General features: G+C 48.9%; 11 protein-coding genes across 11 annotated transcripts; 9 read left to right on the plus strand and 2 right to left on the minus strand.

The window, feature by feature from the left end:
• Window positions 1–103: 103 nt before the first annotated feature.
• On the plus strand, window positions 104–1,195 carry AtWU_06461 (Spg1/Tem1 GTP-binding protein; the record flags this gene model as incomplete). The annotated part of the gene is made up of 4 exons (XM_035501570.1): window positions 104–572; window positions 628–920; window positions 971–1,045; window positions 1,097–1,195. 4 exons carry the CDS (start codon window positions 104–106, stop codon window positions 1,193–1,195), a joined length of 936 nt encoding a protein of 311 aa, XP_035357463.1.
• Window positions 1,196–2,077: 882 nt separating this feature from the next.
• On the minus strand, window positions 2,078–3,834 carry AtWU_06462 (aminoglycoside phosphotransferase family protein; the record flags this gene model as incomplete). Its single annotated transcript, XM_035501571.1, has 3 exons — window positions 2,078–2,784; window positions 2,834–3,061; window positions 3,114–3,834. 3 exons carry the CDS (start codon window positions 3,832–3,834, stop codon window positions 2,078–2,080), a joined length of 1,656 nt encoding a protein of 551 aa, XP_035357464.1.
• A 1,007-nt stretch (window positions 3,835–4,841) lies between these two features.
• On the plus strand, window positions 4,842–5,390 carry AtWU_06463 (GFA family protein; the record flags this gene model as incomplete). Its single annotated transcript, XM_035501572.1, has 3 exons — window positions 4,842–4,907; window positions 4,970–5,132; window positions 5,197–5,390. The coding sequence occupies 3 exons, from the start codon at window positions 4,842–4,844 to the stop codon at window positions 5,388–5,390; spliced, it is 423 nt and encodes a 140-aa protein (XP_035357465.1).
• Window positions 5,391–6,226: 836 nt separating this feature from the next.
• Window positions 6,227–7,153, plus strand: AtWU_06464 (hscarg dehydrogenase; the record flags this gene model as incomplete). Its single annotated transcript, XM_035501573.1, has 1 exon — window positions 6,227–7,153. One exon carries the CDS (start codon window positions 6,227–6,229, stop codon window positions 7,151–7,153), a length of 927 nt encoding a protein of 308 aa, XP_035357466.1.
• Window positions 7,154–7,261: 108 nt separating this feature from the next.
• AtWU_06465 (double-time) lies at window positions 7,262–8,421 on the minus strand (the record flags this gene model as incomplete). The annotated part of the gene is made up of 4 exons (XM_035501574.1): window positions 7,262–7,653; window positions 7,720–8,223; window positions 8,278–8,350; window positions 8,398–8,421. 4 exons carry the CDS (start codon window positions 8,419–8,421, stop codon window positions 7,262–7,264), a joined length of 993 nt encoding a protein of 330 aa, XP_035357467.1.
• Window positions 8,422–9,045: 624 nt separating this feature from the next.
• Window positions 9,046–10,939, plus strand: AtWU_06466 (collagen-like protein 6; the record flags this gene model as incomplete). Its single annotated transcript, XM_035501575.1, has 2 exons — window positions 9,046–9,486; window positions 9,545–10,939. The coding sequence occupies 2 exons, from the start codon at window positions 9,046–9,048 to the stop codon at window positions 10,937–10,939; spliced, it is 1,836 nt and encodes a 611-aa protein (XP_035357468.1).
• Window positions 10,940–11,223: 284 nt separating this feature from the next.
• Window positions 11,224–11,598, plus strand: AtWU_06467 (uncharacterized protein; the record flags this gene model as incomplete). Its single annotated transcript, XM_035501576.1, has 1 exon — window positions 11,224–11,598. The coding sequence occupies one exon, from the start codon at window positions 11,224–11,226 to the stop codon at window positions 11,596–11,598; it is 375 nt and encodes a 124-aa protein (XP_035357469.1).
• A 753-nt stretch (window positions 11,599–12,351) lies between these two features.
• On the plus strand, window positions 12,352–13,377 carry AtWU_06468 (D-2-hydroxyacid dehydrogenase family protein; the record flags this gene model as incomplete). The annotated part of the gene is made up of 1 exon (XM_035501577.1): window positions 12,352–13,377. The coding sequence occupies one exon, from the start codon at window positions 12,352–12,354 to the stop codon at window positions 13,375–13,377; it is 1,026 nt and encodes a 341-aa protein (XP_035357470.1).
• A 532-nt stretch (window positions 13,378–13,909) lies between these two features.
• On the plus strand, window positions 13,910–14,440 carry AtWU_06469 (uncharacterized protein; the record flags this gene model as incomplete). The annotated part of the gene is made up of 1 exon (XM_035501578.1): window positions 13,910–14,440. One exon carries the CDS (start codon window positions 13,910–13,912, stop codon window positions 14,438–14,440), a length of 531 nt encoding a protein of 176 aa, XP_035357471.1.
• A 1,515-nt stretch (window positions 14,441–15,955) lies between these two features.
• AtWU_06470 (5-methylthioadenosine/S-adenosylhomocysteine deaminase n1) lies at window positions 15,956–17,584 on the plus strand (the record flags this gene model as incomplete). Its single annotated transcript, XM_035501579.1, has 4 exons — window positions 15,956–16,226; window positions 16,275–16,406; window positions 16,456–16,758; window positions 16,803–17,584. 4 exons carry the CDS (start codon window positions 15,956–15,958, stop codon window positions 17,582–17,584), a joined length of 1,488 nt encoding a protein of 495 aa, XP_035357472.1.
• Window positions 17,585–18,020: 436 nt separating this feature from the next.
• AtWU_06471 (uncharacterized protein) lies at window positions 18,021–19,213 on the plus strand (the record flags this gene model as incomplete). Its single annotated transcript, XM_035501580.1, has 2 exons — window positions 18,021–19,041; window positions 19,110–19,213. 2 exons carry the CDS (start codon window positions 18,021–18,023, stop codon window positions 19,211–19,213), a joined length of 1,125 nt encoding a protein of 374 aa, XP_035357473.1.
• Between the last annotated feature and the right edge of the window lie 327 nt (window positions 19,214–19,540).

Below are 19,540 nucleotides of genomic sequence, written 5' to 3' on the forward strand. Positions count from 1 at the left end.
GGTCTCAGCATCCCCGCTCCACCGGACTTCGACCGTGTTTACGCCTGGGACTAATCCACACCACCCACAGATACCATCCGAACCCAACATCTGTCATCCAAATATGGATGCCTCGCAACTGCCCGTGGCCGGCGCTTCGGATGTCGCAAATCAGTCGCATCTGGAGCAGCCCCAGAGCCTTGATACACCCGCTCCCGCAAGCCTCGGACTGGCGGGACCAGACGAGTTCACAACTTCAAATGGCTACAGTAGCGACTCGCGCGCCCACTACTCCTCCCACGAATTCAACTCCCCGGCTCGCGATTTCCACAATGAAAACGACCAACCTCGACAGAACTTCTCCCCGCTAACCCATCAGCCGCAACCCTTATCGTCATCCCGCCCCAGCTCCGAAATGTCCAACAGCCTGCCCCAGCCTACACACGACATCAGCCAAAAGCAACCGTCGCAAGCAGCCAAGAACAGTGTTGTCATCAAGGTGGGAATGGTCGGAGATGCTCAGATCGGAAAAACCAGTTTGATGGTAAAATATGTCGAGGGTAGTTGGGATGAGGATTATATCCAGACTCTCGGTAGGCAGCGGATTCGTGCGTGGTTAGGAATGATAATGCTGACCGTGATGTCAAGGCGTCAACTTCATGGAGAAGACTATCTCCATTCGGAATACGGAGATTACGTTTTCTATTTGGGATCTGGGTGGCCAACGTGAATTCGTCAACATGCTTCCCCTCGTGTGCAACGATGCTGTCGCAATTCTGTTCATGTTCGATCTCACGCGCAAAAGCACACTGAACTCGATCAAGGAGTGGTACCGACAAGGTCGCGGGTTCAACAAGACGGCCATTCCCTTCCTGATCGGTACCAAATATGACCATTTCGTCAACTTTCCCCGCGAGGACCAGGAGGAGATTTCGATTCAGGTAAGTGAGAATGCATGTGAGGTGTCTTAGCGCGCACTGACCACCTATAGGCGAAACGGTTTGCCAAGGCCATGAAAGCCAGCTTGATTTTCAGCAGTACAAGTCACAGCATCAACGTGCAAAAAGTATGCCAATTCATGCAGTATTACCTGATGCTAGTGCTAACAGCATGGTAGATCTTCAAGATTGTCCTGGCCAAGGCTTTTGACCTCAAGTGCACAATTCCCGAGATCGAAAATGTTGGCGAACCCCTACTACTGTATAAGAACGTCTAAGTCACGACCAAATGAGTGGGATGAACGATTACGTATAAGGGACGACGTGATGTTGATGATCGAACTTTCCCTACTTTGGGCTGTAGGATACGGTGATCTGGTGCCAAGTCCTGGGATCAGAAGCGACTGGTCTGTTGGTGTCCTCGCTACTTTCTTTGTCTATTTCCGTCTGTGTCTTTTCCTCATAAGCATTGGGATGCGCTAGGATTTCCTTCGTGTTGATCACTTCTCTTTGTTCTTCCATTTCCTTTCGCTTTCACTGTGTTAAATTCCCCACATTGTTTCTACTTTTCTCTTCGTTGAGCCCGTCAGCCGCAGGTGACAAGTCACATGGCGTGCCTGCGGCGATGGAGCAGGAGTGCTCGGTTACGGCATTGGCCTGATATATTTCTTCTACTTCTATTTCTTTTTCTACTACATGTCATTACAGCCACAGTGGATACTGTTTCTTATGTTCAGATAGCTCTAATGTGACCTGAGGTATCATCTGCCTCTGCAGGACTACATACTTCTTCTGGCAGGTCTTCCCGCGCAGGCAGTAAGTTTTTCAAACTAATGGTTAATAGTTCGAATCCGATAAGCTTTTCCACTTATAGAACTGGGTTATTTGTATTCATTATTCCCGGTATTAGTAACTATGGTGACGGATACGGAGTTAAGGAACCGATATATAAGATACTTTGTTGAACGCCTTCGATGTTCTATTATATCATAATACTATCATGTCGGCTTCTTGCTCTTCTGTTGTGTCAGTACTTGGCTGTTGTATGGTATGGAACATCAATAATCCAATACGACTACTAGTCTGGCCTATGAATAAGTTAGACGACCAATGGTTGCTCATAGGATTTTCCAATCATGTATTTAGAGGTCCTATTAGAGTTAATAAACTTCGTCACGATCCCTAAATAGCCAACCTTCTTCCAACAGCCGAATGTCTTCCTCATCCCCTTCCGCACTCGCTATTAGTGCAGACTTGAGTTCCGCAACTCTCTGGACAGTCTCATCATAGCGTTCGTTACTGACCCATCCCTCTTCGGACACACCACCGACTTGATCATACCACTGACTCGTCACCTTGTTCAGATTGAGCCATGTTTGTTCTTCATCGTGAAAGTCATTCAGTTCACCCGCTGAGAACTTTACAGGGCAGTGCTTCCCCTCTGTATCGGGTAGGTGAGGCCAATATTCTACCATCCGGACTAAAGTGCCCTTCAAAGTCACTAGATTTCCACTCCACTGACGGCCCGCCCCGTCAACGAGATGCTGCCGGGGAAGCAGAATGGGGTCACGTAAAGCTTCAAGATGGGGCTTGTTGTGATGACCGTTGAAGATACGGTAATAATAAGATAGTAAACGTCGCCGGTAGAGTTCATCCGCCTCGGCTTTTTCCTGTGACGACAGGGCCACATAGTTCGAAGGAAGTGATGGCTCTTTAAGATCAGTTGACTGTTGGAGATCGGGGTTTTCAAATGCACGAGGATAGCCAGCTGCCAACAGGCGTGGCTCAATGAAGGTGTGCTGCCAGTCAATGATATAAGACACAGCACCAGACTCTGGTGAAATAAAGATATTGTTTGGGTTCATATCTTTGACTTATTAGAATGAACGATGGCACACCACAGTTTGAGCACTTACCAGGATGCCGAAGTGTCGGTTTATTGAGACGGCTATTTGTGTCCTCCGGAAGCAGAAATGGAACTAAAGCGAGATACTTGTCCAGAAGTGGCAAGTAATCAGCCGGATACTTCAACCCAGGAAAGACGCCATTATATGGGAAGTCCAATTCAACTGGTTTCCCAAAGCAGCGGATCCATTCAGCCTCTTTTCTAGCAATACACGCTAGGTACTCTTTATGGTTGTTCCCTGTGAAGATGAGAAAGTGGGGGAATCATCATGTCTAATCATAAAAACTCACAGGGTCCACGATCAATATTCAGAGCGGCTCTTCTACCGTACGAAAACATGTAATCCGCTGTTGGACCAATACAAAATACTTCAGAGTCTTCGTTGTGTGGTACATCGGGAGCATATAGTGCAGCCTGATGGTCCTGCTTAATGTCCGTTTTGAAGTAAAGGCTCCCGATAGAGCCAAAAGGGATGTTGAAGAACTTCCTCTCACTCTCAACGAAGCTCGATGCAAGCTTATGCCGATCACGTTTGCTCATGCCATGCCATTTATTGTGCAATCCAACACCCATTGCCTTCTCCATTAGGATGTATTCCACACCGACAGGGTTATCTTCTGAAGGCGAATACCCATATAGCTGGGGCACAGGGATGCCTTTTGCATGGAGGAAGCATAGGGTAGCAGCTTCGCTAGCAGTGGCATAGTACTTGGGTCTGGTAAAGCGATATGGTATCTTCGCAATAACCTCGAATCCGTCATTCATTGTTATGAGAAAGACACGGTTGAAGCCACCCTCTGCTAATTTAGCGATGTGAGTGGCACGCCCATGGTCCCTGCCGACAAACTTTTCAGTTTCTCGTAAAAGAGCAATATGATCGAATTCAACGTAGCGCTCGTGTAGCCGGAGTAATTCGTTAAAAAGAAATCTACCGGATGTATAAGAGTACAGGTCGTGGTTTGCCGCAGTCTCGGAATGGAAGCTGCGGGCCGCGTGTTGCTTCAGTCCCATGAAGCGGCAATGTGCTTGCCAGGGCAACCTGCGCAGAGAAAGAGACGTAGTACTAGAATTCAATCGTCTAGACATGAGAAAGATAGATTGGGTTCAGATCATAGGAATGACCTGTGATGAAAACCTCTTCGGAGTACGAGAGGATTAGGTCCTATTGACAGACAGGCACGGCATGATAAGCCAGTCCGAGCTGCAGCCCGACAACACAACGCGCCCGCCCGGGCTGCCCCTTGCGGCAGCCCGCTGCTTCTCTCCTGTACAATACAATCTTAATAGTACAGAATCGCCTCTTTCAGTTACAAAACTACTGGAAGCTAATCTTGGTCAGCTAAGCTGCAAAGATATATCTACTCATATGCCGGGTACGCTGGCTTACTCTGCAAAACGATATGTAACATCAGTGTTTAGATATAATTCATGGGGTATAGGAAATGGTGCGTGGTCTCAAATCAAGCATCTTTCAAGAATTGAACGCAAAGCTTAATATATACGTCATCAAGACAAAGGGTAAGGCATGGTACGATATTAATAGGCGGTGCTAAATTTGGGTATGCAGGCTAATACTTACTATTTATTATGCTACACTAATACCCCGCTTGCTCAAGGAAAGACTCTTAATTGCGTAGATCTATGGCTGATTCGTTTTCCACAAGGCCCGAGGCCTACGTTAATAGGTCTATTCCTGGGGCCGATAAGGTATCCCAGGTAATACTGTACAGTAGTTAGGGTAGTTCGCTGATATTTATATGTTTAGTTCAGCCACCAAACTAGTCACTTAGCTGAAACGCCGCCATCATGACTCAACGGGGAGGTGTTGAGCTTCAATAACTATCTCAACCCCAACCCGCTTACGTTGGGATTACCTTAGATTTGTAATCTGTGTCAGCTCACCCTTGTAGCTTGAATATATAGCCACCTAATCGTCTCTAAGTGCAGAACAACTTCCATAAGGCACATTTCAGAAAGATACTATCTGTATATAATATCCAACAACCCATACTCTGAAAATGACGACAGGCAGCTGCTTCTGCGGGAATGTCCAAATTGAGCTTAGTGGCGAGCCTATGATAGTGGTTAGTACCTCACTAGGTATCAATTCCCTTCAACAAAAATGGTTCTTCTAATCAAGAACTAGGCCATCTGTCACTGCCACGACTGCCGCAAAGTCACCGGCACTCTGTATTCCTACAACTTCGTGTTCAAAGATGACAACGTGAAGATCACGGGAAATCCCAAAGAGCTACCGAAGACGTCTGACAGCGGAGTTCGGATCGTGAACCATTTCTGTGGTGACTGTGGTATGTGGATATACCGATCACGCAATATCTCTGAGTTACATCAATTGACCTATGGTGCTGGTAGGTACGCCGCTCTTCGGATATAAAGTAACTGCCGATGGAAGCGCGGGTGGATTCAGGGTCGTGCGTGCTGGTATTTTCGATGATGAGATCGTGAATAGATATAAGCCAGGACACGAGGTCTTTACCAAGAGACGGGTATGTTGGCTCGATGCTGCGGAAGGAGCTGAGCAGTTTGAGGGGATGGCGCCTCTGTGAGGCATGGAATGTTGCGGTGGGACCGTAGGTAGCTTACGAGATGAGGCTGAATGGGTAGTGTTTCGGCGTTTCATTGAATAGATTATCACTCACTCTTATACAATGAACGGACTTTTATGCATACCGAATAACTGTTTTATGAAATCTTACTGAAAATCTCAGCATCAAACCTGCCATGGGGAGACTGTCCAGATCTATGGAAGATTGTGGTCGACTTAAAGTGTCAACGTTAAGCTTGCAGCTTCCGGGCGGAAAGTGGAGCCGGGGTCTGGCTACAGGGTATCATATCCATGGGACTGGGACTCAGAGTACAAATAGCTCAAGGACCTTGGTAGAGAGATCGATGCCATATTATGTAGTCTCATACAAGGGGTGAATGGTAAGCGAGCCACGTGCACCGGTTATCTCCGAATGTATCTATCTGACCTTATCAGTCCGTGCATGCAAGGGATAATGGTAGATCTAATAGGCAATCATCATAATTATACAAGGTTGTGCTCAAGACAAGCAATTGTACTATTACAATACTTCTAATTCACAACTGGACAAAAACATTTATCTCTAAACTAAACAACTAGATCCGCGACACCCTCAGCCGCCATTGCCGGTTTTAAGAACCCGGACACCGACCGGTCCCCATGCAGTCTATATCCGGCCCTAACAACTAAATCCAAGGCAGGATCCGGCCTCCATATAATCTCCGACCGGACGTATATACAAAGTCCGAGTATAGCATGGATACTAAACAGCAGCTTCACCACTACCACAACCTTAACTCAACAACCAACCAATCAATACACACTTACATCATAAAATCTCTACCACCTAACCACACAATGTCCCCCCAAATCCTCACCATCCTCCCCGCCACCAGCCAACAAGGCCTCTCCATCATCTCCGCTATAACCAACCACCCAACCCTGCGCACCGAATACACTCTCCGCGCCCTAGTCCGCAACCCATCCTCTCCAGCCGTCCAATCCTTCACCAAGCAAAGCATCGAAGTCCTCCCCGCGGACCTCAACAACCCAGACACCCTCACCCCAGCCCTAACCAACACGCACACCCTAATCCTAATAACCCTAACGGACTACTCAGTCCCAGACCTCAAACACCAAGAACTCACGCAAGTGCAAAACGTCATTTCCGCATGCCCCAGCAGCATCAAACACATCATCTTCAGCAGTGCCGTGTCCGCCCACCCTCACGGACGGGAAGTAGACGTCTTCGACTCCAAGTTCGCTGCTGAGGAGGCACTACGCACATTAACCTCATCCCACGGCATTAAAGTATCGGTGTTCTATCCGGGCATGTTCATGCAGAATTTCGAGACGTTCATGAGACCTCTTCCTGATCCGGAGGGAAAGGCAGACTTGGTGGTGTATAATGTTGTGGATGGGAGGAAGAAGATCCCGCTGATTGATGCGGTGAGGGATTTGGGGAAGTTTGTGGTTCCGATCCTTACCGGGGAGACTAAGAAGGTTTATGCTGCTAATGGGGTTTGGTCGTTTGAGGAGGTGGTGGAGATTATGGGTAGGGTGATGGGGAAGAAGGTTCGGTATGTGAGGATGGAGGAGGAGGTGTATGCGGGGTTCATGCCGGGACAGAAGGGATGGCAGGTCGTAGATATGATGAGGTTTTATGAAGAGGTTGGGTATTATGGGGGTGATGAGGAGGGGAAGGTGAAGGAGACGTTGGGGTTGGTGGAGGGGGTTAGGGGGTTGGAGGAGTTTGTTGGGGAGAAGTTGGTTAAGTTGGAGTAAGGGGTTGATTCATCTTGATCTAAGTAGTACTGTGATATCTATCTGTTTTTGTTTATACATTTTCTGGTGGTGTTGTTCCGGTTGTTCTAGAGAATAGATATTTCACTACTAGCTAGGGTTGCTACTGGACGAAAAAGATACATACGCTTCCTCAACAGGTGTTCCAACTGCCTCCTTAAAGCGCTTTTCTGTCCAGTCAAAGACATAGTCATGGCTGAATCCCTGCCGCTTGAATTCGGCTGCGAATCTCTGCCGGAGCTTAGAGTAGTTCGGCCGCTGGTTATAGCGCAGCGATCTGACGTGTTCAAAGTATTGTTTGAACACTGCTGGGAGATCTTCGCACAATTCATCCAGAGTGATTCGTCTTTTCTTGCTGCCCATCTGCTGTTCGGGGCTTTGCCCCCCAACAGTAGTTGTCATACCACTCCAGGGTAATTTATCTTTGAAAAGGTCAATGAGCACGTAGCCAAAGCTCTCCATATCATCACGATACGTTTGACCTATACTACTGTTAGTATACTGTAACTACTAGCTCATAGTCAAGATGGTATTAGGGGAAAACACACAATGCAACTGATGCGCAGCCCTAGGTGCATAGTCGTTCGTACCCAGGAACGAATTTGCCTGATCTCCGTTATAATTCATCGGATTGCCAGGTGCCAGCACCTTCTCATGCGCAAGGCCCATATCCACAAGATAAATCTTGTTTCCCTCACGGCCTCTTCCCAAGAGGAAATTATCCGGCTTCAGATCCCGATGGATAATACCCTGGTCATGTAGAGACTTTAATCGACAAATCGCTTGGTCGGCTATCAAAAGAACTGACTTGAGGCTTAATTTTCCCCCGCAAAAGTATCTGAGGTCCCAGAGACTGGGGCCTAGAAGTTCCATACCCATGACGCGGTACTCATCACAGACGTCGGTAGGGAAGTGGAGTTTAAGCATGCCGGTGGATTTGCCCTTTTGGAGCTTCTCGTAGAAAAATGACTCCCTGGTGAGGGAATCAGAGAGCTTGGTGCGTTCCATTTTGAGCGCAACGCGCTCTCTGGATTTGGTATTGAGGTCAATGGCTGGGATGGTTAGTATGTGTAAAGGAGGAAAGGGGAGGGGGAGGGGGTTGTTACCTTCATAGATTTCGCCATAGGTTCCTGAAGAGATGTAATTGACAAGTTTGAAACGGTCTGCGACGATGATATTCTGTTCTCGATTAGCCACCGAGTTTTGTACATGTTGATATCACTCACGAGTTGCTCCATTTTCTTTTCCATTTTGGATTAACTCTATAGAATGATGCTAGGAATGTGTAGACAAGAGGGAGGGGAAGCTGGAGAAGGCATAGCTGCTTATAGTAGACTATGTGCTTATTGTAATATATTATAACAATGATCATAAAGGGAATGGAAATACTTTCATTCAATTTCTGTTTGTTAAATACGCTTGCATGATTTTGAAGGTGTGGGACTTGGCTGGCGGTGTTTGAACAGCATAATGGGCGTCTAGGCAAACAATGGAAGTCATTATAGAGTGTTTTAGAAATAGAAAGGTATAATGAGCATTATACTTCAGGCATTAGCCGTCTGAACAATGCACCTGCCTTTAGGGTAGAACATGATGCTGTATATAGATACCACAGTATCACAAACAAGGAAAGCTCTTTCTATTGAGCAGTCTACAATAAAACGTCAAAGGTTTGTTGAACACCCTTCTGCCTGAAACTAGTGAACAAAGGCTTTAACACCTAAACTAGACAATAGACCACTGTTGTCAGCAACACCACACCGCTGAACAAAGGACCAACACGGGCAAACAATGAACCCGGCGTTTACAATGCACTGTGCAACCAACCCACCTATATGTAGAAGCAAAGCTGGACGGGGCTCTCAGAATGTGTCATGGTCAAATCCAACACTTCCTACAAGCAGACACATCAACCGCACTGTACCACCATGGCACACACTCCAAAAAACGCCAGCCAACCCCACCAAAAGGCCAGCGCAAAGCGTGTAAAACGCGAGCTAAAATCCCAGCACACCAGCCCTCCGCAAGTATCCCAACCAGCTTGTCATGCAAACCCATTGCCCTTGAAAGGAGGAATGGCAAAAACGAAGAAGTCGGCTGCCCGTCGAAGGCAAAGAAAGCTTTTCAGCCAGAAATACTGGGATGAGCATCCAAGGATTCATTTAACTTACAGCGCACTTATGGAGTTCCGCCACCGCGAAGGAAAGATCAGATGGGGAAACGGTCGTGACGAGACACCACCCTTGAAAACTGACTGCAAGTCTGTCGAGGACTTTGCGAGAAGAGGCGGGCCTGATCTGACGCACCTGTGTGATGTAGGTTTCTGCCTTTCATTATCAGCCAGATTCATTACAAGCTAATCTTCTGATCTAGTATCAACATCGTAACAATCGAAACCGCGAATTCGACGTCCCCAAACTCAGTATGCCCGCTATCTACGACATGAATTTAGAAGGCTATCTGAATCATAACGGGGTCGAGAAACGGCTTGGTAGGGAGCGCGAGCCGTTCAATATCGGTGATATTCGACGGATAATGATGCAGAATCGATCCGATCTGGATAATTTTGGTCCTGGGGCAGCGCGTGGCATTGGTAATATGTGCAGGCAATATAAGACTAATAGCAACGTGCTGCCAGGCATCTACCTGAACCTCTTCGGCGCCCGATATGACAGCACCACGAGGCATACAGATGGACCGTTAGAGGGAACGATAACAGCACTCAAAAAGCATTTCTACAATATGGATCCCATAGTGCCGCACATGATCTCGGCCAGGCCTGATCTCGTCGATGGAGCCGATCCGAAGGCCCTCGTGGGCCAAGTGAAGGAGGAGAGTTCGGGGAGTGAGCCTGTGTGGTCGGGCAAAAGAGGAATTGGGCAGGGAAAGGACAAGGCGACGGGAAAGGGGAAGGGGGTAGACAAAAGCACAGACCAAAAAGGAGACCAGCCAACAATACACACAGAACTTGAGGGATACATCACCCCCTATCACCTCCTGGAAGGTGCGAAAGAAGACAAAGAAGATCCTGACAAGATGATCTTGCCGAATTTCTTCTTATACAACATATGCAAGCATGACGATCGACTTGCTGGGGAACGTGCTGCTTTGCATAGCGGTGCTCTTGGAGCAAGGGCACTTTTTGAGCTCGAGCATTATGGAAAAGACTATATTGAATTTAGCGGAAAGGCGCACACATTTGTTGCCGTGCTTGCGACTACCCATATGACCATCTACGCTATTCATGCTATTCCTCCTCAAGAGGAGGGGAGAAAGATGGACTTTCAGATTACGGCGATCAAGGCGTTCAAGTTATCTGATAGGAATCTCGGGCAAGATGAGCTCGTTGCAGTTGTTAAGAATGGGGTTACTGCATTGAGGAATCTCAGGGAAGAGGCACATCGCCATCGGCAAAGGCTCATTCGGAAAGCAAACGGCGACGATGGCGACGACGATGACAGCAATAATGGAAACAGTTCCCAAAGCTATAGTGAATCAGGCGGCAGCACTAGAGCAGGCAGCAGCACTGGAACTGGCAGTAATTCTGGTGGTGAAGGCAATGGTGGTGATGGAGGCAATGATGGTGATGGTGGTGACGGTGGTGATGGACAAAAGCAATATGACGGTAGCATGGAAAATGGCAGTGTCAAAGCTGACAGAAAACAAACTCTGAGTGGATCAGCGACGGAAAGAAAAACGGGAGCAAATGCTGGAGTAAGCCTTTTAGAATCTATGTACAAACTTGTGGGACGACGAGCAAGACCGTGACGACCTGACTGAATTGATTTTAATGCATCATCATACTTTATATAGCTTCCATACTATACATTTATACATCGATTCCACAGTCTCACCTTTAGCATGCAATGGAAAGTACCGCTCCCTCAGACCATCATGACTGAGTAACACAAACCCTGAAGCCACAAAAGTCACGCCCCCAGCAAGTAGTATAAAAAGTCAACACAAGTATGATCTATCAAATTTTCAGTCTACAATCTCCCAACCCCACCATCATCATTACTACCGTTCCCACACCATCAAGCCCATCCAAAATGAACCCCCCAAACCTCCTCCCCCACAACCACCATACTCATCATCATCATCATCACCACCACCAACCCCCAACCCTAACAACCTACCTAACCCACCTCCCCTTCCTCCCCCTCCACGACCGCATCACCTCCCTCCACCATCTATCCCAATCCCTCACTCCCCAAATAACCCCAACGGGCACACGCCTCATCACCCACCCATCCTTCACCGGCCCCGCACCCCTCGACCACCTCGGCACCATCTACATCACGACCGGTCGCGACTGCGTGGCCAACAACGCCGACCTGACCACACGCATCCTGCACGCCGACGTCGGCGCGCTTCTCGAATCCATCTACGAAAAGAGCAGAGAGTTGCTGGATGCCGGGATCTAGGACGGGAGTGTCGTCTTGTCTGAGGAAAATAAGCTCCGGGATGGTGCGGGGGCGTGTTGTCGTGGGGAACCGGAGGTAATGTTTCGGGAGGGTTGGGCGGTGGATGAAGCGTTGTGGTTTTATAGAGTGGATTTTGAGAGTAGGTGGGAGGTTGCGGATCGGGATGGGGAGAGGGTGTTGTTTAGGGCGAGTGTTGGGATGTTGGAGAGGGCGGCGGAGTGGGAGGGGGATGGGGAGGGGATGTAGGTGGTGGTGGTGGTGTGCTACGCTGTTTGGATATTTGGATAGGTACTGGGAGCTAGTAGCTAGTAGCTTGTTGATCTGCCGGGTGGATGTAACCTGATAACAGTATGGAGGAATAGCCCTGTGCTCCCATCATCTAGTATTTGCTGGGATGGGTGGTGGAGTGGAGTATCCGGGGTAGATCTACAGTGGGACAAATAGTATTTGGTTCATGATGTAGTTGGGTATATGGTGCTCTCGAATGAATGTATCCCTGTTAATGTCGATAATGGTACATATACACTATATACTCAAATTAGAGATTTAAAGTACTGTCCCTGCATCAAGACCCTTTATCCGAAGTTGCCCCTCCGATGATCGGTGCGGGGAGAATCTGAGCTCATCGCGGGGTTCCGGATATACCCTCATCCCGGGATATAAGCCGGCTTTTCCTACCAATTATTAATCACCATAGATACTTTCTATCCACGACTACTCCACGCAATCATTTTACATAGACACACCATCAAGATGCCTCCCAAAGTCGCCATTCTCGACGACTACCAAAACATCTCCCCCCGGCACTTTGCCCACCTGACCTCCCGCGTCGACATCAGCTACTTCCCCGACACTCTGAACCCGCGCGACCCCGCCCAGCACAAGCAACTCATCCAGCGCCTGTACCCATTCGAGGTTATCGTCACTCAGCGCGAACGCACTCCCTTCTCCAAGGAGACCTTGTCCGCGCTCCCCAACCTCAAGCTCCTCCTCACCACCGGCACGCGCAACCTCGCCTTGGACTCCGCCTACTGCGCGGAGCGGGGCATCCCCGTCGCAGGTACAAAGTACCGCCTCACCGGTGTCCACTCCACGGTGCAACACACGTGGGCACTGATCCTGGGAGCAGCGCGACACATTGCGCGCGACGATGCAGCCATCAAACGCGGTGAATGGCAGGGATCACTCGGTCTGTCGCTGGCAGGCAGAACGCTCGGATTGCTCGGTGTCGGGAAGCTCGGGGCGCAAGTGGGGCGGGTAGCAGTCCAGGCATTTGGGATGAAGGTGATTGCGTGGTCGACGAACCTGACGCAAGAGAAGGCGGATGAGCAAGCAGAGGCTATGGGATTACCTGCAGGTAGTTTTGAGGCTATTCCTCAGAAGCTGGACTTCTTCCGACAGGCGGATGTGGTGAGTTTACATAATGTTCTGTCGGAGCGGAGTCGGGGGATCGTGGGGCGGGAGGAGCTCGGAGCGATGAAGAAGTCGGCCCTGCTTGTGAACACGTCACGCGGCCCGTTGGTAGACGAGACGGCGTTGTTGGAGACGCTGAATCGGGGTGGGATTGCCGCGGCGGCGTTGGATGTGTTTGAGACCGAGCCGTTGCCGGCGGATAGTCCGTGGAGAACGACGGCGTGGGGGAAGGATGGGCGGAGTGAGGTGCTCTTGACGCCGCATATGGGATATGTGGATGAGCAGATCCATGGGTGGTATGAAGAAGTGGCCCAGAATCTGGAGCGGTGGTTGAATGGACAGGAGTTTACGGTGCGGTTGAATTGAGTTTGTGCTGATTTCTGGTCATCCTTTGTTTGGATGTTCAATAGAAGCGGGGATGTGTGGAATGGCGTGGAATACTGTCGATATTTCAAACTAACTAACTACCTAGTTTATTGAGCCCAAAAATTAGACTAAGAAACTCATGCACGCATCAAGAATAGGACTGCACTCTAATGCAGGCAACCCAGTACTATTACGTGATGTACCTCGGCTGATCCACCAGATAACCATAAACAAGGTGCCTGTTCCGTGATCATTCCCGCCCTCCCACTTTAAACTCCATGACTCTGCCAATAGTCCTGCGTCATCATCTGCTGCCAGATCCACTCGTCCGTAGACATCCTCGGTCGATGCAACATGCTGGAGGTCCTTTGCGCCGATACTTAAGGAGGGGAAGAGGTGTTCGTCGGTACTCCCAGTAACGCTCTTACTTCTTCCTACCTACCTACCTACCTACCTACAATACAACCTACATTTCTACTATTACTACCACCACCACTATCACTACTATTCCTCCATCTACCTCTCCTCCAAAATGGCAACCACAATGACAACCACGACCACCACCGCTACAACAACACAAGAACCTACTCCCACTCACCCCCACCTAATCCAAGTCAACCGCAGCCCGATCCCCTTCGCCAGCGGGGCATACAGTCTGGTCTCCGCACCCGCCGGCTCCCTGCTATGCAAAATCACCGGAACCACACCGTCCAAGAAAGCCTACACATCTGTGCAAACGGGACGGGACAGCCACATCGAGTTGAACTCCGATCTGGTGTACTGCAACCACTCGTGCGATCCGACAGTCAACTTCGACATGCACAACATGGAGGTGCGGGTGGTGGATAACCGCGACTTGAAGGCGGGGGAACCGTTGACGTTCTTCTACCCGTCAACGGAGTGGGAGATGGATCAGCCGTTTGAGTGTACGTGTGGCAGTGGGGAGAAGTGTAAGGGGCGGATTGATGGTGCGAAGAACTTGAGTACGGAGGTGTTGGGGGAGTACTGGTTGAATCCGCATATTGCTGAGATGGTGGCTGAGAGGGAGGCGGGGAGGAACTAAGGAGCGAGTTGGTGAGGGGCATGCATAGTGGGGGGTGGGGTGGTGTGATGGTAGACTAGAGGCTTGATAGACTTAGACTTTGGTGTATATATGATGAGTGGGTGGATTTGTTGTGCTGTTGGCTTAGATGTATAGAATTGTTGGTGTGTTTAGATCTGAGCGTTTTATATAAGTGGTGGGAGTAGATGGTGGAAATCAGATCTTGTGATTGTTGTTCTGATGGTGGTGTTGCTATAGTGGGGGTATTATAAGGCTGGATGTTTCACGTGCCGAGGTAGAGAGATAAGAGGAATCAATACCATTGTGATTTGTGTTCAGGGGCACCTTAGCTCATTGTCAAGTTAGGAACCTGAGCAGGTATATTATTTGGACAAGCTCTCGTAGAATCTGTGGATTGTAGCGCCATGTTTACTGACAGGTTATAGTATACCTAAAATGGAAGGCGGGGTAACCACACCACATGATAACAGTCATGTGCTTCAGCTCTCAGTTTCTATAGTAGTTTCGCTCTTGACTTTACTGTAGTCGCCCAACAATCATTGACATTTCGCTTTTTCTTGATTCTACTGAGCAGTTTGTCATTTAAAGTATGATTCTCTCAATACTCTCTATTACCTCACAAGCAGTGTGATAGTATGAGAATAACAAAGGTCTTTTGTCTCTATACATACGTTCCTTGGGACAATACCATGCTAACAATGTATCGATGCACAAATAGTCATCGGTGATCAACCACGTGCCGAGAAAGCTGTTGACTATGTTACTTGCTGAGGCCAGCATTGCGTTCCCTCCATAAGCTTATGTCGCTCTACAACTTCTATGATGAGTAGAGAAGTGGACTATTCTCCGATATGATGTGCAAGCATGAGCCTGCTTCTTCTACCCAGGATTCGATGATAGGGTTAGCTGAAGCCTACGTTTCAATCGGGTTGACAGATCCAGTCCATTCTGGCTATGTACTTGCGTCTGAAGTGATGCCAACACTCAGGAATCACTGTGTAAGGCATGATCGGCACAAATACCTCCGAATCAAATTGTATAATTTCCTATTGGTGAGCGATCGTGAAAAACCGGCAGTGGCTACTTAACTATGAAACATCGTGTTTCAGAAGTTATCCAGAGTCTGAGAAAGCGCCTACAACGAACAGCACCATCTGTATCAATGGAATTGCCCTATGGCGGCTATTTTCGATCTCCAATACAATATTGCACGTATGGTTTCAACGGATAGCTAAGTCCGCAATTCCCTATGTCCGATCGCACTTCCGGCTCAACGGTCGGATTTCGCGTCTTCGGTGTCCGGAGCTTCATATTTACAAATTAGGCTGTTCTGGAACAGCAGGATCACTCCAAAGGAGTGACGTGGGATTTTAGTCACACCACCTATCCGAACACGGAAATTGAGCTCCCTACCTAGCTTCCCCGCTCGGTGTCATCGGAACCATGGGAACTTTGGCATAAATATCTCGATCTACGCAGCTTAAGTTTGATAGGTTCTCAAGCGATTGTCACAAAATGCCTTCTACGATCTTGCTCCAGAACGCGACCATCCTCGTCCCGTCCGGGGATGATGTTACACCACTCCGCGAGCACTCTCTGTTAATTGAGGGGAACAAGATAACGCAGATCTCGTCGCATATTGCACCTCCATCGGCCGACACTCAGATCATCGACTGCACGGGCAAGATTGTGTCGCCTGGGTTTATTGATACGCACCATCATCTGTGGCAGACACAGCTCAAGGGACGTCATGCCGACCATACCTTGATAGAGTATATGCCCACTGGTCAGTTAATTTCTTGAACTCGGTGCTATTAGTTGCTTATAGATGTAGGAAACCTTCAACAAATCAATTATTCACCCGAAGATATCTTCTGGGGCCAGCTGGCAGGCTGTCTAGAGGCCTTGGATGCCGGCACCACAACGGTCGTAGATCATGCCCATATGAATGTCACGGCCGCTCATTGTAAGTTGAAAGACTCCGATTATTCCAGCTTAAGGCTCACCCAGTATAGCTTTGCATGGCCTCCAAGCCACGGTCTCATCTGGAATTAGATCAATTTTCTGCTACACTCCCACTCACACTGTCAAGTCATGGAAGCCAGAGATAGTACCTGGTGGAAATTTCCTGGATGACTGGGTGGTAAAGCAGCTGAGTGATTTAGCTACTGCAGCTCCTTATGGAGACGGCAGGGTTGAAATAGGGTTGGGCTTTGATGGGCTCATGCTTCCAAAGGATGTCGTGGTATCACTTTACGACAGAGCCCGCAAAGCCGGCACGAAGGTTATAACTACACACTACGTTCGGGGTCACTTCAGTAGGTTATCCTACACGGAATATGTACAGAACTAACCAGAACAGGTGATGATTCACTTGTTGATCTACTCGATAGCTATGGTCTGCTCGGACCAGATATCATCCTATCCCACGCAACAAATCTCACATCAAGCGACGTCGAGAAGCTGTCCAAGGCAGAATCATGGGTCTCTTCCACTCCAGGATCGGAACTGCAGATGGCACATGGATACCCAGTCTGCTTCCAGGAGGGATGTAGTAAGATAAGTTCTCTTGGGATCGACTGTCATAGCAGCACCTCTAGCGACATGGTTACCGCTATGCGTCTTGGGTTACAAGCCGAACGAGCTCGTCGGAACGAAGAGGTCATTGCCCGTGGAAAGACTCCCCGCTCGTTGGACCTCTCCGTACAAGACGTTTTCCGTCTGGCAACCATTCAGGGTGCCCGTACCCTACATATGGAAGATAAGTTGGGCTCGATTGAAGTGGGGAAGCTTGCCGATCTAGTCATCTTCGACGGAACCAGCCCGGTGATGGTGTGCGCGAGCGAGCAGGACCCGGTTGCAGCTATTGTCCTTCACTCATCAATTCGTGATATCGATACCGTCATTGTCGACGGCCAGGTGCGTAAGAAGGATGGTCGACTGACACCCGTGGAGATAAGCCCGTCGTTCTCGGAGGTCCACATACCCAAGCAAAAGGTGGCATGGGGTCATGTGGCGCAGAAATTGATTGCCAGCCGGCAGAGCATTGAGGAAGCCAGGATAAAGACTGGTGCCACTGACTTGGATTTCATGGTTTCAGCATCGCTCAAGCTATTTCACGCAGATCAGGCACGGTTTGTATGATCAAGCAGCTGAGCCTGCTCGGTCCTGCAAACTACATTGCTGACGCTCCAACGAGGCTAGAAAGCAGTGAAGAATGCAAAAACCGTAGCGGTAGGATATAGCCGTCCTTGAGAGGCTACAAGATCCGGATATGACGATCCACCTAGAAACAATGTGTGGAATTGGCGGGTTTTAAGTTGGGACAACGTTGGGAACTGTCTGTGGAGCAGAAGAAATAAACGTTGGGTGGTTGACATTATGCCGAGGCTCCATTCCCGAGATTACAATATCAGAACCAAACTTCACTCCTACACTATAAGCAGTACAGAATTTGATGGAAATCTGTTGCCACAGTCAATCCATACAAGACCGTAGACAAGCTAGCAAATAAAACAAATACATTAACCTTGAAAAAACAAGCTTCCTACATGCCCAGATAAGGGTGAATTCGTGGGAAATGACACCCCGTCGATCAAGCAAACGAGTAGGACGGCCCCGTCTAGACACCACCGCCACCACCACCAACAGCACCGCCATCCTCTCCCCCAATCGTCGCACCCAAGTCCGGCGTGCTCAGCGCACATACCGACTCAAGAAGGAAGCCGTGTTCCGAAACGCGATCGACAGAGCCGAACAGCTTGAAGCGAGATTCCGCATCGTCAGGGAAGAGGTAGCAGGGCTACTCTCTGATGTCGCCACTGAGGAACAGCAACTACATCCTACAATCCATGCTCGCTTAAAACGACTTCATGAGATTCTCCTATCCGATGACGGTGATGACACTCCCGTCGTGACAAGCACGGACAATACTACACCATCATCCTCGTCCTCGTCCTCATCTACTCCACCCGCACATCATCACCAACAACCAACATACCCCAATAACCACCAACCTTTAATCCACAATCAACCACTCACATTCCTCCCCCCTCCTCTACCAACAAAACACCACACCTATGCCTTCCACGAACCCCGTTTCTTGCGCAAACTCCACCGCTACACCCTCGAGCACGCCTACCGCCTCTTCACCGACCCGCGCTCCAACCCATCCACCATCTACCGCGTCTTCCGCCTGGTGCCTTGCATTCGTGACCCGCAGAAGACACAGCCTCGCTTCAAGCAGCTCTTAACGGGCGGGTGTACCGATCCGCTCGAGGTGCCGGGATTACCCTTCTATGGTATTGGCGGCGCGGGCACTCATTTCCGGGGTGTTGACGGGGATGTACCGCGGAATAGGAGGATGCCGGGGAGGGTGTTGGGGGTGATGAGCAGCAGTAGTAGTAGTAGTAAGAGTAGGGTTGATATGTTGGAGATGTATGGCCTTGGAGGGACGTGGTTTGATTGTCGTGATGTCGAGGGGTTTTTGGGATTGATGGGGGTGGATGTTACTAATGGGGGGATGTATTTGAAGTGTTGTGGGTCTGGGTCTGGGGATGCTGTGGGGGAATATGTTTTGGATGTTGAGGGGTTCTTTTCGAGTGAGTGGCTTCCTTCTTTGATGGTTCCAGTTAGGGTTTTGGTGATATGCTGATGAGTGATGTACTAGGACTTCTTCCTGGACTTGTGATTCTTGGTCGTGCGCCGGGGTTTAGGGAGGGGGATGTTAGGCGGGCGTTGCAGGGGTCGGTGAGGAGGGTGGATCATATATGATTTAAGTAGATCGCTTTAGGCTAGTTTTTTTCGGCTCGGGCCTGGTTTGTGTTGATTATAATATCTGTGTGGGGATGGTTATAATGTTCGGACTTTGATGTAGTATCATAACTCCTGTTATTAGAGTCTGTCTTATTTCGAAAATCAATGCTTCTTGAAGTAATGATTATTTACAACAAATTATTTAGAAAGTTCTTAGTCCGTATATCATCTCGCTTCAGATCAGGAGAAAACTGTAGAAAATCTGAAAATATATAGAAGGCAATACTCGCGCAGATATCAACATTTACAGGTGCGGCCAGAACCCATCAATAATAAAAAATATTA

This window comes from Aspergillus tubingensis (assembly GCF_013340325.1).
Source record: "Aspergillus tubingensis WU-2223L DNA, scaffold_8, whole genome shotgun sequence".
Classification (NCBI taxonomy): domain Eukaryota; kingdom Fungi; phylum Ascomycota; class Eurotiomycetes; order Eurotiales; family Aspergillaceae; genus Aspergillus; species Aspergillus tubingensis.